The sequence below is a fragment of the Zea mays genome, chromosome 4 (genome assembly GCF_902167145.1).
Source record: "Zea mays cultivar B73 chromosome 4, Zm-B73-REFERENCE-NAM-5.0, whole genome shotgun sequence".
Taxonomy (NCBI): domain Eukaryota; kingdom Viridiplantae; phylum Streptophyta; class Magnoliopsida; order Poales; family Poaceae; genus Zea; species Zea mays.
The window spans coordinates 175,357,711-175,376,501 of record NC_050099.1 but is presented as its reverse complement, the minus strand read 5'-3'; the positions used below and the strand labels follow the sequence as shown (position 1 = coordinate 175,376,501).

General features: G+C 45.4%; 2 protein-coding genes across 3 annotated transcripts; both read left to right on the top strand.

The window, feature by feature from the left end:
* Window positions 1-1,637: 1,637 nt before the first annotated feature.
* LOC100286171 (NAC domain-containing protein 78) lies at window positions 1,638-6,066 on the top strand. Of its 2 annotated transcripts, XM_008679188.3 has the most exons (6): window positions 1,638-2,497; window positions 3,733-3,987; window positions 4,136-4,178; window positions 4,497-4,807; window positions 4,984-5,104; window positions 5,265-6,066. In XM_008679188.3, the coding sequence occupies exons 1-6, from the start codon at window positions 1,997-1,999 to the stop codon at window positions 5,687-5,689; spliced, it is 1,656 nt and encodes a 551-aa protein (XP_008677410.1). In that variant the 5' UTR covers window positions 1,638-1,996; the 3' UTR covers window positions 5,690-6,066. The 2 variants fall into 2 exon arrangements, with proteins under 2 accessions (XP_008677410.1, NP_001152531.2); NM_001159059.2 differs by having other exon boundaries at window positions 1,795-2,497; window positions 4,136-4,807; window positions 5,265-5,855.
* A 7,240-nt stretch (window positions 6,067-13,306) lies between these two features.
* LOC118476982 (LOB domain-containing protein 13-like) lies at window positions 13,307-13,885 on the top strand. Its single transcript, XM_035967416.1, has 2 exons — window positions 13,307-13,423; window positions 13,519-13,885. Exons 1-2 carry the CDS (start codon window positions 13,328-13,330, stop codon window positions 13,669-13,671), a joined length of 249 nt encoding a protein of 82 aa, XP_035823309.1. The 5' UTR covers window positions 13,307-13,327; the 3' UTR covers window positions 13,672-13,885.
* Window positions 13,886-18,791: the final 4,906 nt, after the last annotated feature.

Here is an 18,791-nt window from a genome sequence, read left to right as displayed (position 1 = left end):
CGAGCCTAATTCTGCGGCTCGCTACACTAACGAGCCGAGCCGAGCCGACTCGGTGAGGCTCGCGAGCCGGCTCGAGGCTCGGTCCAAACTACTGCTTACTCGTATCTCCGTTGACCAGTGTGTAAGTGTGCTATTTTGGTCACAATTCACAAGGAACTAGAGTGCAGGGACATAATTTTTTATTATATGGAACATATTGTGCTTCAAATTTGAGCTAATGACTATAATTACTGTTGTTGAGTATTTGAGTGTACAGGCTCGCGAGCCTATATCGAGCTGAGCCGAGCCTCATTACCGAGCTCGCTAAGTGACCGAGCCGAGCCTGGCTCGGCTCGCTATTCCACCGAGCCTCACCGAGCCGAGCCGAGCCTGGCTCGGCTCGGCTCGTTTCCAGCCCTACCATAGCCTGAGCTAGCTAGGGGTAGGGTAATGATGGCCCCCCTGTGACGTGGTCGGTCCGAGCCCTAGGTCGGGCGAGGCGGAGACCGTCTTCCGAGGTCGAGGTCGAGTCCGAGCCCTGGGTTGGGCGAGGCGGAGACCGTCTTCCGAGGCCGTGTCCGAGCCCTGGGTCGGGCGAGGCGGAGACCGTCTTCCGAGGTCGAGGCTGTGTCCGAGCCCTGGGGTCGGGCGAGGCGGAGTCCGTCGTCCAGCGTCGAGGTTGAGTCCGAGCCCTGGGGTCGGGCGAGGCGGAGCTTCCTATGGCGCCCGAGGCTGGACTTAGCTGCTGTCAGCCTCACTCTGTCGAGTGGCACAGCAGTCGAAGCGACGCAGGCGACGCTGTTTTCTTGTCAGGACGGTCAGTGGAGCGGCGAAGTGACTGCGGTCACTTCGGCTCTGTCGACTGAAGAGCGTGCGTCAGGATCGCGTCCCTTGAGTGGACTGAGCCTTGACCGTAATCGCGCCCATCAGGCCTTTGCAGCTTTGTGTTGATGGGGTTACCAGCTGAGATTAGGAGTCTTGGGGGTACCCCTAATTATGGTCCCCGACAAATATATTTGTATATTATCTTAAATCATATGAGAGAGATAGTTATATACTACATTCATGTTATAACGAAGCAAGGAGAAGAGTGCGCTATAAGTTGTACATCAGAAAAATAACATGTGAATCTATAGAATCAATTTCCATCTCTCACCCCATGAATTTGAGATAGGTTTATATGATAACTTTAGAAAGTGGTGGAATGTCACATTCTAAAAAAATAGCCTATTCCAATAGTAAGCTTCTAATTCCTCAAAATGAAAGGAAACAAACGGGGCCTAAGGGTCCGTTTGTTTCTCTAATTTGAGGAATTGAAATCTAACTAATGTAGTAGACTATTTTTTAGAATATAATATTTCACAACTTTTCAAAGTTTATTTATATATAATTCTATCTTAATTTCATGGGATAAGAGATATAAATTGATTTTATAGATATAACTTATAAAACACTCTTCTAAATATAGTGTATAACTATATATTTCATATGATTTAGAATAATATATAAAGAAATTGTATATATTAACTTGATTAATTTATGTCTAAATTATGATTATTAGAATAAAATTCAATTCCAACATAATAAACGGAGCTTAGATCGCATTTACCGTTACCGTAAGGGAGCCTAGATCGCATTCACCGTAGGTATGTATCAGAAATACGCTATGCCAGTGTTCTAGAAGATGGGGAGACCGGGAGAGGGAAGCGAAATGCGAAAGGCAGCCGAGGCCGCGAGCCGACGCACGCGGCTCGTTGCTTCCTCCATCCCCTTTCCTCACGCCGACGCCAAAGTATACCAACGAATTCCTCCTCGGGCTCCCACCTAATCGTGTTCGCCGCCTGCCTCTCCCAAACCCTAGCAACCCACGATCGAACCCAAATCCGCTCCTCCCACCCGAGGAATTATGCGAAATTCCCCGAGATCCTAGCCCAGCACTAGCAGATCGATCCATCGCTTGCCCACCTGCCGGCCACCAACCCTTGTAGTCTCAGTCAATCTGTAGATTGAGACTACGATGAGCCTGTCACCGCTCGACTCCTCCTCCCCGCCGGCCGCGGCTGCGGCTGCTGCTACGGAGGTGCCCCTCGCCCCGGGCTTCCGCTTCCACCCCACCGACGAGGAGCTCGTCTCCTACTACCTCCGCCGCCGCGTCCTCGGCCGCCGCCTCCGCGTCGACGCCATCGCCGAGATCGACCTCTACCGCCTCGAGCCCTGGGACCTCCCCTCCCTCTCCCGCATCCGCAGCCGCGACGCCCAGTGGTACTTCTTCGCCCGTCTCGACCGCAAGGTCGCCGGCGCTGGCGCCGGGGGCCGGGGCGGTCCCGGCAACAGGACCAACCGCGCTACGCCGAGGGGGTACTGGAAGACCACGGGCAAGGACCGCGAGGTGCACCACCGCGGCAAGCCCGTCGGGATGAAGAAGACGCTCGTCTTCCACGCCGGGAGGGCGCCTAAGGGCGAGAGGACCAACTGGGTCATGCACGAGTACCGCCTCCTCGATGCAGACGGACCTCAGGTTGTTTTACCCTTCCTTCCAAATCAATCAACCAGCCCAGCCATCCTCAGTCGATATCAATTAGAGTGTTCATCTAATCAATTAGGGTGTGTATCTAAATTATAGTGTGTATGTATGTACTACTTATGATCCGATCCCCAAACACACCACCTCCCATCTCTGCAGGATGATATCCGCCCCAATTCAGCTACAGTGCACGCGCTTGGCTGACTGCCCAGTTAGCTATTTGCATACACCAAGCGGCAGTGTATATATATTTTTTGTCGGTTTAAGGACGATCTGCAATACAATAGATCGATCATCAGCCGCTTAAGAGGAGAAGCTCCCCTTATGGTTTTGTGTTCTCACAATTTATGGTAGGATGCCATGCAAAACCCTTTTGGTTCAATCACTCACTTCATAGTTCATACTGTATGGTGATTTACTTCTACAACAACATGATATCATTAGCAACCCTTTTTCTGTGAGACTATCCTTGTCCCCCATACAATACATCGAATCATTCATGGAAGGTGAGCTTGCTGCTTCACCTTACCATTTTTTGTATGGCAGCATGCAAACCAAAAGGGTTTACTAGATAGATAATTGATTATGCCTTCTGTAAAAAATCTGTAACCTGAAATATGCAACAACACATTGTGTATTATCATCATGCTGCATATTATGCTATGACAATACAGTATACATAGCCCTTGTTTTCATGTCATTGGATGGTTCTATCAAACAACGTTAGGACGGTGTAATGGATTACTTTTGAACCCTAATACAAGTTCATCTGAGTTTGTCCTAACTCAAATTTCTTGAGATTTGCCATCTATTTCTATAAAAGTCTATAGATTGACTTCATATGATTCATGTTAATAGATATGCTTATGCAAATAACTTCATTATTACTATCATTCTTGCTGTTTAAATTAGTGTGTTTTTATAAATGTCCTAAGGGACTTGTATAGGAGCACTTTCAACAGTATGAGCTAGTTACCACCTCTAAGACAACCTTTCCAATGGTGTTAACTTTTAGCAATAGTTTATAATATGGATAGCCTTTATGACAACTTCACATGATCTTGGAATGTGTCTATGATACTAGCTCTTGATCAAGAGATAAATCACACAGAATCTCTTTGGCTATGTTTTCCTTTTCATATTATGTATGCTGCTTAGGAGAACATGCTTTTGTGGCTTGCCCCATGTTCTGCTTAAATCCTGATTTTTATTTTCTGCTGAGCCTGTAGGATCTGCATGTGGTTTGTAGAATCTTCCAGAAGCATGGGTCTGGACCACAGAACGGTGCGCAGTATGGTGCACCATACATGGAAGAGGAATGGGAAGAGGATGATGATGCTATTGAGAATGGTTCTACCCACGATGCATCTGGTCAAATTGCTGCAACCACCTGTGCTGTAGATGAGGAGTCAAATGAGGACGATGAGAATGCATATTGTGAAACAAACAGACCTGCTCGAGTAGAACCATCTCATCTGCCTTCGGTAAATGTTTATTTGCTCATATTATACTCTTCCTATGGAAACTAAATGTCATCGTATTTTCTGGCATGCAATATCATTTGAGTGTCGCCTTGCAGCTCCAGTTAAACATGTTGATATTTACTTCCGTTATCATGTCCCTTAAATTCAGGTCCATGAAATGCTCAATCCACCAGAGATGGCTCCTCTCCAAGGTCAAGATTCTAAAGAGACAAGCGATGGAAGTTGTTCTGATGTTGCTATTTCTCTGGAAGAGATTTTGCAGGAACCTTTGTCAAATATTAGTGTGGAGAATATGCATAGACTTGAAGGGCAGAATGCCACTGATGATAACATCAGTGTTGATAACTTGTTATCAGCATATCCCACGAAAGATAATGGCTACGTAGGCCAGTATAACACTATGAATGGGAGTGCTCCAGCAGATGAAGCTCACGCACGCTGGCCTTTGAGAACATATAGTAATCAGAATTATGTCAATGGCCCTCTTGCTGATGAGTTCTTTGACACAGGGAATGATACCAATGGGGTTGCATATTCCAGGCAGCAGCAAGCTGATGGCTTCCCAGCACCTCGCCAAGTTGATGAAAGTATGGTATTTTATGATGCCCCATCTGATTACAACTTGGTGGATGGAAAAGATGACTTCGTATATCTGAACGACATTCTGAATGAGCCACTTGGAAATGAATCGCTCTTTGATGGAGATGATATGATGGCTTACTTTGATGCCACAGAGAATGATTTCAAGTATGACATTTTGGGCTCTGGTCAGGGTTTGGATTATCCACTTGCAGACATGCCGTTGAACTTTGCCCAAAAGGTGTGCCTTGTAACTGCTATATATATTGCATTTCCTTTGTAGTTCTCTGACGATTAGGCTAAATACATAGTTAGTGATAACTAATTCTGTATGCTAAGGAGCTAATTTGTGATCACTAAGCATGTCTTCTTTCTTCTCTTTCTGGTGATACACCCACATTGTTTACTAATTTACAGAGTGACAAGGAAGACAAGTTTACATTCGAAGGGATCTCTGAGGTTCCGGAAGCAAATCCTCAGTACGGTGCATCCTCATCTGGTTCACATGAAGATCTGTATACTGATACTGAATTTCTAGGTACATTAGTTATATTCCTTTTATTTATTTACCAATACTTAGCGATGTATACTTACATTGTAGAGCTTCATTTTGAATGTTGTGGTGCCTATTCTTGAATTTGTCTGCACATAAATTCATATCTGCAGTTTGACTAAGTTTGTAACTGCATTTTCTCCAGGTGTACCAACAGATGACACTGCTGATAAAACTTACGGAAATCGCCTGGCCAGCATGTTAGGCTCTATCCCAGCTCCACCTGCAATGGCCTCAGAATTCCCGCCGTCAACAGGGAAATCTGCTGGGATGCTTTCGGCTGTCAGCTCGAGCTCAATTCGTTTTACTGCTGGTATCATCCAACTTGATGGCCTCACTTTCAGCAGCGGCTCCGGTCAGTGGCCCTTGCAGAAGAATGGAGACTTGAGTTTGCTTGTCTCTTTTGCTGTGGAGGGCGACGTGGCATCCAAGCTCCCTGTTGGTCTTGGGCGTGCTACTCGGATTAGCACCGTTCCCATGGTGCTGCGCAGTGGTTTTTACCTTTTCTTTATGTCGGCCATGATTCTCTTGTTTAGCTACAAAGTAGGGTCGTGTATCTACAGCAGGTAAGTTGAAGTTGATGGCGCCTCTTGTCCGGCCAGACCTGTGGGCTGTTTATTTTAGTTCAACACGTGGATCATTCCCTCAGTGATGGGGGTATAGCAGTCGTTCGACACCTTTTTTACACATTTACCATTTTGACCTGTCAAAACATACAGCAATAAACTTTCGAACTGGTGGTGGTGATCATGCCGGGACCATGTTCTCGTCAGGGAAAGCAGTGCACTGTGAATTTGGTGCTCTGCTCTTATTATTGTAACCAAAATTAACTGCAATATGTTATATTCTGTCCTGTAGAGGAAAAGCTATTTTATCTGGTTATTGTAACCAAGATTATACCTTGGTGGGTTGCTGTCAAAGAAACAATGGAAATATGATTATTATCAGGCCGTGTTATTTGCTCCAGGCCAGATAATTACCATTTGATCAACATAAACCTCAGGTCTCAACAAAACTAAGTGGTCGTTTGCTTCCGTAGCCTTAGCTCGATAATTTGTTTCCGTGATTTCGTATCTTTTAATGATTTTCTTCTATCTTGTATACATCTCTTTGGGCTACTCATCATCAAGCATCACAAATCTTTCAATCTCACCCTCAATTCGCTCCATTCACTACAGTAAACTAACAAAAATCCGACGGTCAATTTATCTCCGACGGCTGTCTACGATGCCGTCGGACATAGCGTTATGTCCGACGGCCACCAAGCACTCTCGGAAATATCGCCTTATCTCCGACGGCTACCCTGACAGCCGTCGGACATAAGCTTATGTCCGACGGCCTCGTACGTAGCCGTCGGAGGTAATGTTTTTTAACACGGCAAGCCCGGCACGCGGTTCATTTTCATGCGCGCTCGCTCTCTCCTCTCTTTCTTTCTGCCCGTAGCCGCCGCCGCCGTGCTGTCACCGCCGGTCGCCGCCGCCGCCCCGCCCACCCGCCGCCCGCCCCGTCACCGCCCAGCGCCGTCACCGCCCGGCGCCGTCTCCGCCCGGCGCCGCCGCCGCCCCGTCACCGCCCGTCGCCGCCGCCGCCCCGCTCGCCCGCCGTCCACACCCGCCGCCCGCCCCCCGTCGACACCCGCTGCCGGCCGCCACTGCCCTGCCCACTGCTAAGTAAGTATTTTTATTTTTATTTTGTAGTTTTCACTGTTTTTATTAAATTATTAGTATGTTAAATAATGTTTATCTTATTATATCCGAGGGCCTAAATTTGATTATATGGCGAAATTTGGTTATATAATTAATTAAGTTTGTTTTCGTTTACTTAGTGTTGCTTAGATAATTTAAATTTTTAATTTCCGAGGGTAATTATTATGCCCTCGGAATTAAGGTCAGTTTATATGATTTGTCACCCGTAATAATGTTATGTAGTGGTGTCTATATAATTTAAACTTTTAATTTTCGAGGGTAATTATTAGCCCTCGGAAATAAGGTTGTTTTATTTGATTTAGGGTCCCGTGAAATGATTTTTTGTAGTGCTATTGTATTAGTTTGGTTAACGATGATTCTAGTTATTCATAGTGTATCGTAGTGTCAACAAACGAAACTTAGGCGTCACCCGTTTCGGTCCAACACACCTTACATGCGACGCATGTGAGGTATGTTGGGCCGGAATTGTCCCTTTATTGGACAGCCTCGGGGTGACCGACAGAGTCCGTGTTTATGACAAAAGCATGTGCTCCTGCTTAGTTTCGGCAGCATAACCTCTCTGTTCTCCAATTGCACCATTTTTAGGCGTGCGATTGGAGAACAACGGGGTTATGCTGCCGAAATTTCGCACGACCATATGTCTTGTCATAAACACGGCCTCGTCGGTCACTCCTGGGTGGGTTTAGGACCTATCCTTTCCTACAGATGTAGGGGCGTGATTTCTTCGTAAAAACGGATGGCACGTGCATTACTTATCTAATTAAGTTAACGTCTCGTATCTAGTATGGAGGAGAATCGTCGATGGATGTATGAAGGTTGGAAGAAAAGAGGTGCTCTATCAAGTGAGTGGGTGGCCAAGACTGATGCTTTTCTCGACCATGCTTTTGCTCGGTCAGAGACTGGAACCGATGTTAGGTGCCCTTGTAGCAAGTGTCGGAACATTAATTTCCTTGACAGGAGGACTATGTCGATACATATTTGCAAGAACGGTTATATGCCAGGCTATGAGGTGTGGGTGCACCACGGTGAGGACCCACCTCCTCGTATTGTATCGGAAGTTCAGTCACATGAAGAGGAGGACTACGATAGGATGGAAGAGATGCTTGACGATGTACGCCATGAGTTTCTAACCGTCGATTCGGAGAACCCCGGTCAACCCACCGAGTTTGAGGATCCAGCTACACCTGAGGTTCAGAAGTTCTTCGAGCTCCTTAAAGCTGCCGAAGAGCCGTTGCATGAACACACTAAAGTGACTGTCCTTGTATTTGTGACTCGACTTATGGCTATTAAGTCTAAGTTTGCATTCTCAAACAACTGTTACAAGGAACTTTTGAACTTGATCAGTGATGTACTTCCGGAGAATCACAAGATGCCAAAGGACATGTATCAGTCTAAAAAGCTGTTATCTGGCCTTGGTATGGACTACGAAAAAATCGATGTCTGTGAAAATAATTGTATGCTTTTCTGGAAGGAGACCGCAGGTGAGAAGAAGTGTACTGTATGTGGTGAGCGTAGATTCGTTGAGGTTGAAAATGACGATGGTTTGACCGTGACTACGAAGATTGCACGTAAGCAGCTTCGTTACATGCCTCTCATACCTCGGTTGAAACGTTTGTTCATCTCCAAGAATACAGCCAGACACATGAGGTGGCACAAAGAAGGGGTACGTGAGAATCCAAATGTCATGGTGCACCCAGCTGATACAGATGCATGGAAGGCACTAGATGCTTTTGATTCCAGCTTTGCTGATGAAGTGCGCAATGTCCGCTTCGGTTTGGCAACAGATGGTTTCTCACCATTCAATCTAACTGCAACGTCGTACTCATGTTGGCCCGTCTTTGCTGTTCCATACAACCTTCCACCAGCTCTTTGCATGAAATATGAATTTATTTTCTTGTGTCTTGTAATACCTGGTCCGGATCATCCTGGAACAAAGATCGATGTGATGATGAGACCCCTGATTGAAGAATTGAAAATTTTGTGGGAAGGAGTCGAGGCGTACGATTGTTACAAGAAACAGAAGTTCAACCTGAGAGCCGCGTTTTTATGGTCTATTCATGATTTTATGGCTTATGGTATCTTTGCTGGATGGAGTTGTCATGGGATTTTGACATGTCCTATATGCGTTGAAGACACTTTATGCTTTCGACTAAAGTTTGGTGGAAAGATATGTTACTTCGATTGCCATAGATGTTTTTTGCCAGAGGATCACCCATTCAGGTTCGATAGGAACGCTTTTAAAAAGGACACGATTGTGACGAGGGGACCACCCAAGCGTCTAAGTGGTCCAGAGATTCTCGCGAGACTTAATGATTTGAAACTAAACGAACATGGAAATCGTTTTGAAGGTTATGGAACCGAGCATAATTGGACTCACAAATGTGGTCTATGGGAACTCCCTTATATGAAAGCCTTGATTCTAATGCATAACATTGATGTCATGCACCAGGAACGAAATATGGGTGAAAGCATTATCAGCACTTGCATGAATATCACCGACAAAACAAAAGACAACCCTAAGGCAAGGAAAGACTTGGCCTTAATCTGTAGAAGACCAACTATGGAGATAGGAGAGAATCAGAAGAAGCCACGTGCTCCTTTCAGTATTAAACCTAAAAGGAAGAAACAATTGATGAAATGGTTGAAAAACTTAAAGTTCCCAGATGGTTACGCCGCGGGCTTTAGACGGTCTGTGAATTTGAAGACGGGCAAGTTTTCTGGGTTGAAGAGTCATGACTACCACATAATAATGGAAAGACTCCTTCCTGTTATGTTTCGTGGTTTTGTAAAAAATGATGTCTGGAAAGCATTAGCGGAGCTAAGCTACTTTTATAGACATCTTTGTGCCAAAGAAATAAAGAAAGAGATGATGGAGAAGCTTGAGCAAGAAATACCGATTTTGGTATGCAAACTTGAAAAAATATTTCCACCAGGTTTCTTCAATCCGATGCAACATCTACTTGTTCACCTACCATACGAAGCTAAGGTAGGAGGTCCTGTGCAATATAGATGGATGTATCACATCGAAAGGACACTAAAAAAGCTACGTGCAATGGTTGGTAATAAGAGACGAGTTGAAGGGTGCATCGCTGAAGAATTCAAATACAAAGAGATAGCATCGTTCACGGGCCTGTACTTTGCAGAGGAACACAATGTCAATGCCCATACGTTGCGGTATCATGTCGACGAGCCCCCTATTAGTGATATTGAAATTTTTCAATGGAGGGGCAAAACTGTAGGACCCAGCACAACATACTGTTTCACCAACGACGAATGGAAGACTGCTTTACTTTACATGTATAACAACATGGAAGAGATGAGTCAGTTTCTCCTGTAAGTGTAAACTTTATTTTAGTCATTGCCGCTAGAATTTTTGTTGTGATACTAAAAGGTTTGTTTCCTTGTACTAACAGGGAATTTGATTCTCAAAATTGCATCTCTGGCTGTGAACGTGACCAGATTCGTCGAGAGGGAAAAGATGGGGGACTTAATTTCTTGTGTTGGTTTCGAGATTATGTAGATAAAAATGACAATATACACCCGGACCTTCGACAATTATCCCTAGGAGCAGTAACTGGCAGACGTTATGGTCGGTATGATGTCAATGGTTTTAGATTCCGTTCCACAAGGTTCGAAGATGATCATCCTCTAGCAGCCACGACAAACTCCGGAGTTGTAACTAGAGCTGTCGATGATGAAGGGAAGGTGACTAATTATTATGGAGTCATTAATGATATAATCGAGTACAAGTTTTTTGGAGATAAACAACTCAAAGTGGTGTTCTTCGATTGTGATTGGTTTTCTCCAAGTACAACGCGAGAAAATCAATATGGCATGGTGGAAGTCAAACACAACGATAGATTAAAAGGCCACGACACTATAATCCTTGCCCACCAATGCGAGCAGGTGTATTATATGACATATCCATCTAAGAAAAACGGTTTGGTTGATTGGAGGGTAGTGTACAAAGTTAATCCGCGTGAACGACTATATGCTCCTGGTGATGCTGGTTATGTTGAAAGTCAAATCGAGCAGGAAGTGGGGGCTGCTGAGATTTTCCAAGACGAAGAACTTACAAGCACGTTTAATGTACAAGCTGAAATGTTGGAAGAATCTTTATTAGGCGATCAAAATGATGTAGAGGTTCCTCCAAAAAGAAAACGAGTGACGAGAAAGAAGAAAGCTACTTGGCGTCCATTAAATCGACGAAAGCAACTAGATCCTGATTTTGATTACGATTACGATTGACGAGTATGGATCATGATTTTATTGCATATTTTATGATTTTATTGCATATTTTATTATTTTATTGTCGATTTATGTACTAACTTGTTTTTGTTAAAATAGGATGTCAAAGAAAATGAAGTCTTTAGCTCGTAGTTTGCTTGGGTCAAGGAGTAGCTCGAGGAGCAGCTCGAGGGGTGAGGATTCAGTTTTTCAGGGCACAGGTTCTACCATGAGCAGACGGAGAGCGCTGGCAGAACATTTGCCTCCACAAGATGTAAGTTAGTTGTTAAATTACATTATTTGAGTTACTTAATATTATATGATGTAAGCTATTTGTTTCATAGGATGCTGAAATTGAGGAACCAGTGGTAGAGGATCATGCAAGAGATGATGTTGAAGATGATGGTGGAGATAATGTGGGAGATGATGCTGGAGACGACGCTGGTGGGGATTCTGGGGCTGGGGATTCTGGGGCTGGTGGAGATTCTGCAGCTGGGTCTGGAACTTCTCGAGTTAAGAGAACGAGGAAGCTGCATTTTGTTGGACCACCTCCAGAGCTTCCACCCGAATCTCGGGTTGTGATAAAGCCTAGTGGAAAGTGAGTGACATATCTTTGCTTAAATGTTATTGAAAGTTATGTTTTAATTTCTACATTGATTTCTGTTTGCAGGACTTGGATCGACGACTCGTTCACAGGCACAGGACACTACAGGCAGGTGAACATGGTTCTTGGTAATCTTGTTCGTCTGCACTGGCCTGGTCTTGTGACTTTGCCTACTGGCGAGTCTGTCCCCGCCACCACTTGGGAGCATTATCGCTATGGTGTCTGTAGAACGTTTGGCAACACACAGGCACTAGTTTGGGATGCATTCTGGGTATGACTTGTTTATACTATTTTAGTTATTCCATATATGTTTGCTTTTATGATAACACTATGGTTTTTGCAGAAACGGTACAAGTTGCCGGACGATGGATCATATGATATGAACGCTCGTTACGTGTTTGAGTTTAACGCGAACGATGTCGTTGCAGATGCAATGTACTATGCACGAATTCAGGCTATAAAGGCATGGTACAGAGCAAATGCTGATGATCGACCGATGCCAAATACAAAGGCCGAGTGGTCATCAATTTACTTGACGGAGGAGCAATACCTAGAGGTAAACAGGTTGTTGCATCTCATATCGCACAAAGCCATGTATTTGCTTGCTTTATTTAAAAAATTTCATGTAGGTGTCCGTGCCGTGGATGGCCACCCGATCAGACGGTTATCGGGCATTGTGCAGATGGTGGGCTTCCCCTGACTTTCGTGCCATTTCCGAAAGGAACAGGGGAAACCGTGGGACTGAGTCGTTCCACAACTACGGCGGTGATGGTCATGTGCGCTTGGCTAAGCGAATGGTAAGTCACAGTTTGTCGTAACTTTGAATCACATAGAAATGTGTCATTATAACTTTTATGTACAGGAAGTCAAATCCGGCCGTACGCCCACGGATGTGGAGGTGTATATGCAAGGGCATAGGGGTTCTGATCCTCAGAATCCTGATGTGTTATGCACTCAGACGGCCACCGACCGTCTAGTGAGTTTTTGATACTCTATTATGTGTGTTGATATTGTTTGCAAGGGCATAGGTGTTATGCACTTATATTTGATATTGTTTGCCTCCAGGCTTCGTATGGGCAGGAGATGGTTCAACGCCATGGGGAGGAGTACGATTGGAGGAGCCAGCCAATCGACCCGCAGGCAGCCTATGCTAGCGCAGGAGGACAAGCCCATGGACGGTGAGATTATTTGATTTGGTTTTCAAAATTGTCATCATATGCTTGCGATTCAACTGAGCCATGAGTTACTATACTAAGTGCATGGTTCACTCTTGTAGGTTGGGTATTTTTGATTCTACGATTGATTCCAGAGAGCTGAGACGCCATGGACGACAATCCACATCGTCGTCTTCACAGTCGTCCCGTTCACGATCAGCAGCCCATGAGATAGAGCTTGCAGTGTTGCGTCAACAGGCAGAGTACCATCAATCAGTCTTGAGGGAACAATTGGAGTACCAGAGGCAACAATCTGAATACCAGAGACAACAAGCCGAGTACCAGAAGAAGAGGGACGAGTATTATGCAAGCCTCCAGGCCCAAAATCAAGCTCTTCTCTCGGTAAGTTGAAGTAACATTTTGTAGCTTATTTTGCAAAACACTTGATGTGTATCTTGTTTGTTCAACAATGACTTGTATATATTTGTAGCAACTAGCCCAACAAGCGGGCGTCCCGATGCCGACATATGGGATGCCGCCTCCGGACTTTGCACTGCCAATGCCAATGTTGGCGCCTCCACCTCCGCCTCCGCCTCCGTCACAATTCCCTATGGTATGTACACATATGCGTGTGTGACATGTTCATAAATGTCTTATGTGTTTAAATGAACAACTGAGTGGTTACTATTTCATGTGCTTGTGTTATAGGGATTTCAGACACCACCCGCTTCAGTTGCCGCACCTGGAGATGGGTCTGGTCAGGACGACACAACAAATTCGTGGGTGAACACCATTTTCAACACGCAGAGTCCAGCCGGAGGAGGTGGCTACTCGAACCATCCAGACGATGGATATGATTGATGTGTCGTGATGTTTTTTTATGAAACACTTTGCAACACTTGTTTGTGAGACACAATTTCAGTTTGTAACAACCGTCGAACCTATATGTTGATGTTAAATTTGTGAATGTTAATATTTATGTGAGAATATTTGTGATTGTGAATACTTATTAGAATGTGTGTATTTGTGATTGTGAATGTGAATTTGTATATGTGCATGAATCTGTTTTTGTTTTGTAAATGTCAGATTTTTTAAAAAACAGAATTTTGTGTAAATTCTGTAATTTGTTATGTCCGACGGCTTAATGGTAGCCGTCGGACATAACCCATTTGTTATTTCCGACGGCGTTAACAACCGTCGGACATAAGCAATGCTTATCTCCGACGGCTTAGTGGGAGCCGTCGGACTTAACACTGTGGGGCCCACATCCCGACCGGTAAAACGGTTGGGATTTGTTATCTCCGACGGGCGTAGGCAGCCGTCGGAGATAACTTATGTCCGACGGCAGCCGTCGGACATAGCACTATTTCCGACGCGTTATCTCCGACGGCTTAAAGCCGTCGGAGATAAGTCTTTACCGTCGGAAATAATCTATTTCCGACGGTTTATTCCTTATGTCCGACGGCTTTGGCCATCGGACATTTCTGAGTTTACTGTAGTGATTCTTATCTTTTTAATGGCCTTGATGCTTCGTGAGTCACCTTGAGGGCGCCCCATGTCTTCTTTGCTCTCCAATGATGAGAGGAGCATTGTTGTGGCTTGAGCGTTACGATTGATCATTTGATCAACTTCTACTTGGAAGTCTTCATTATCACTATTGGACAGCTCCATTCTTATTTTAACAATATTCTATATACTTGGATGCGGTCCTTGGAATCCATCGGTCAGCCAGCGGCGAGCGCACCTGGGGAAAGCCATCGGTAACTGGGTCCCGTTGGTCAGCTAGAGAAGACAGGTAGTGTCTACCCTTAGGCACCCGCTGCCACCAGACGAGTCCCGCGGCATCGAGCCGGGGTTGGAGGTGGCAGAGTCTAACATGGGCCTGCGTACCGAAGGGAAAACACTCGAGTGGATCCATTGTATGGCTCGAGACCGATCCGTCATAAGTGACCGGCTGCATTAACTGCCCCTGGTGTCGAGCCACAGTAGAGGCACCGGTCCGCCTCTCACTCTAGCCTACGAACCCATCGGACCACAGAGCACTCATGACTTACGAACCCTTTGGACTGCAGCACATTTATGGTCCGCGCACCTCTTCGACCTGCAGCACACTCATGACCTACCGGTATTAGACCTAAGTGCACAGACCTCGGCCAGGCCATAACAAGACGAACCGTGTTGAGCCCCAGGTTACAAAGGCCAGGGGTCGGTGTAGCCCGAATAATGGCGCTCAGGCCCCATGCTGCCCATGTCGTCCGCAATAAAGAATACGAAATAGCTAGGCGATCGCAAACACGCGTGGCTTTTACCATCGCCTGGTGGCTCCTTGAGGAAGCCACCGCTGGCCGAGGCTGCAGGCTGGATCCCCTGGACACGCTCTGAGACTCGGGGATTCCTCTTGGGACACTGATAGTCGCCTAGAGGGGGGGTGAATAGGGCGAAACTGAAATTTACAAATATAAACACAACTACAAGCCGGGTTAGCGTTAGAAATATAAATGAGTCCGAGAGAGAGGGCGCAAAACAAATCCCAAGCGAATAAGCAAGAGAGACACGGAGATTTGTTTTACCGAGGTTCGGTTCTTGCAAACCTACTCCCCGTTGAGGAGGCCACAAAGGCCGGGTCTCTTTCAACCCTTCCCTCTCTCAAATGGTCCCTCGGACCGAGTGAGCTTCTCTTCTCTAATCAAAGCCGGGAACAAAACTTCCCCGCAAGGGCCACCACACAATTGGTGCCTCTTGCCTTGATTACAATGGAGTTATAGTCTTAAGAACAAGTGAGAAAGAAAAGAAGCAATCCAAGCGCAAGAGCTCAAATGAACACGGCAAATCACTCTCTCTAGTCACTAGGGTTTTGTGTGGAAGAGGATTTGATCTCTTTGAATGTGTCTAGAATTGAATGCCTAGAGCTCTTGTAGTAGTTGAGAAGTGGAAAACTTGGATGCAATGAATGGTGGGGTGGTTGGGGTATTTATAGCCCCAACCACCAAACTTGACCGTTGGCTGGAGGCTTCTGCTCGATGGCGCACCGGACAGTCCGGTGCACACCGGACAGTCCGGTGCCCCTGCCACGTCATCACTGCCGTTGGATTCTAGCCGTTGGAGCTTCTGACTTGTGGGCCCTCCTGAGTGTCCGGTGCACACCGGACATGTACTGTTTGATGTCCGGTGCACCGGTATGGGCATGTCTGACGTCTGCGCGCGCTGCGCGCGCATTAAATGCACCGCAGGGAGCCGTTGGCGCCGAAGAGAGCCGTTGCTCCGCTGGTTCACCGGACAGTCCGGTGCACACCGGACAGTCCGGTGAATTTTAGCGGAGCGGCTGCCACGCGAACCCGAGGCTGGCGAGTTCCGGAGACCGTGCTTCCTTGGAGCACCGGACATGTCCGGTGCACACCGGACAGTCCGGTGAATTATAGCCGAGTCCCCCTGGAAATTCCCGAAGGTGGCGAGTTTGAGTCTGAGTCCCCTGGTGCACCGGACAGGTACTGTTCACTGTCCGGTGGCACACCGGACAGTCCGGTGCGCCAGACCAGGGGTGCCTTCGGTTGCCCCTTTGCTCCTTTGTTGAATCCAAAACTTGGTCTTTTTATTGGCTGAGTATGAACCTTTTACACCTGTATAATCTATACACTTGGGCAAACTAGTTAGTCCAAAGATTTGTGTTGGGCAATTTAACCACCAAAATTATTTAGGACTTAGGTGTAAGCCTAATTCCCTTTCAATCTCCCCCTTTTTGGTGATTGATGCCAACACAAACCAAAGCAAATATAGAAGTGCATAATTGAACTAGTTTGCATAATGTAAGTGTAAAGGTTGCTTGGAATTGAGCCAATATAACTACTTACAAGATATGCATGGAATGTTCCTTTCTTATGTAACATTTTGGACCACGTTTACACCACATGTTTTGTTTTTGCAAATTCTTTTTGTAAATCCATTTCAAAGATCTTTTGCAAATAGTCAAAGGTAAATGAATAAGAGTTTGTAAAGCATTTTCAAGATTTGAAATTTTCTCCACCTATTTCAAATGCTTTTCCTTTGACTAAACAAAACTCCCCCTAAAAGAGATCCACCTCTTAGTGTTCAAGAGGGTTTTGATATACCATTTTTGAAATACTAATTTCTCCCCCTTTTGAACACAATAGGATACCAAATGATAAAGACTTTTGGAAAGCACTAAGTTTTTGAATTTGGTGGTGGTGGTGCGGTCCTTTTGCTTTGGGCTCATTTCTCCCCCTTTTTGGCATGAATCGCCAAAAACGGAATCATTAGAGCCCTCCTTAGTAATTTCTTCCCCTTTGGTCATAAGTAAATGAGTTAAGATTATACCAAAGACGAAATCCGGTCCTTTTGCTTTTGAGCTTTTACTCTCTCCTCCAAGGATGAAGTCCTTTTCTTTGATGCTCATTTCTCCCCAAGGAATAGAGAGTTGCTCGGAGTGATGGCGAAGCATGAGTTACGGAGTGGAAGCCTTTGTCTTCGCCGAAGACTCCAATTCCCTTTCAATATACCTATGACTTGGTTTGAAATAGACTTGAAAACACATTAGTCATAGCATATAAAGGAGATATGATCAAAGGTATTCAAATGAGCTATGTGTGCAAGCTTAGCAAAAGAAATTTCTAGAATCAAGAATATTGAGCTCATGCCTAAGTCTGGTAAAAGATTGTTCATCAAGTGGCTTGGTAAAGATGTCGGCTAATTGATCTTTAGTATTAATGTAAGAAATCTCGATATCCCCCTTTTGTTGGTGATCCCTAAGAAAATGATACCGAATGGCTATGTGCTTAGTGCGGCTATGCTCGACGGGATTGTCGGCCATTTTAATTGCACTCTCATTATCACATAGCAAAGGGACTTTGGTTAATTTGTAACCGTAGTCCCGCAGGGTTTGCCTCATCCAAAGCAATTGCGCGCAACAATGTCCTGCGGCAATGTACTCGGCTTCGGCGGTGGAAAGAGCGACCGAATTTTGCTTCTTTGAAGCCCAAGACACCAAGGATCTTCCCAAGAACTGGCAAGTCCCTGATGTGCTCTTCCTATTAATTTTGCACCCCGCCCAATCGGCATCCGAATAACCAATCAAATCAAATGTGGATCCCCGAGGGTACCAAAGCCCAAACTTAGGTGTATAAGCCAAATATCTCAAAATTCGTTTTACGGCCGTAAGGTGTGATTCCTTAGGGTCGGATTGGAATCTTGCACACATGCAAACGGAAAGCATAATGTCCGGTCGAGATGCACATAAATAAAGCAATGAACCAATCATCGACCGGTATACCTTTTGATCCACGGACTTACCTCCCGTGTCGAGGTCGAGATGCCCATTAGTTCCCATGGGTGTCTTGATGGGTTTGGCATCCTTCATCCCAAACTTAGCAAGAATGTCTTGAGTGTACTTCGTTTGGCTAATGAAGGTGCCCTCTTGGAGTTGCTTGACTTGGAATCCTAGAAAATACTTCAACTCCCCCATCATCGACATCTCGAATTTCTGTGTCATGATCCTACTAAACTCTTCACATGTAGACTCGTTAGTAGACCCAAATATAATATCATCAACATAAATTTGGCATACAAACAAGTCATTTTCAAGAGTTTTAGTAAAGAGTGTAGGATCGGCCTTGCCGACTTTGAAGCCATTAGCAATAAGGAAATCTCTAAGGCATTCATACCATGCTCTTGGGGCTTGCTTGAGCCCATAAAGCGCCTTAGAGAGCCTATAGACATGATTAGGATACTCACTGTCTTCAAAGCCGGGAGGTTGCTCAACATAGACCTCTTCCTTGATCGGTCCATTGAGGAAGGCACTTTTCACGTCCATTTGATAGAGCTTAAAGCCATGGTAAGTAGCATAGGCCAATAATATGCGAATTGACTCAAGCCTAGCTACGGGTGCATAGGTTTCACCGAAATCCAAACCTTCGACTTGTGAATACCCTTTGGCTACGAGTCGAGCTTTGTTCCTTGTCACCATACCA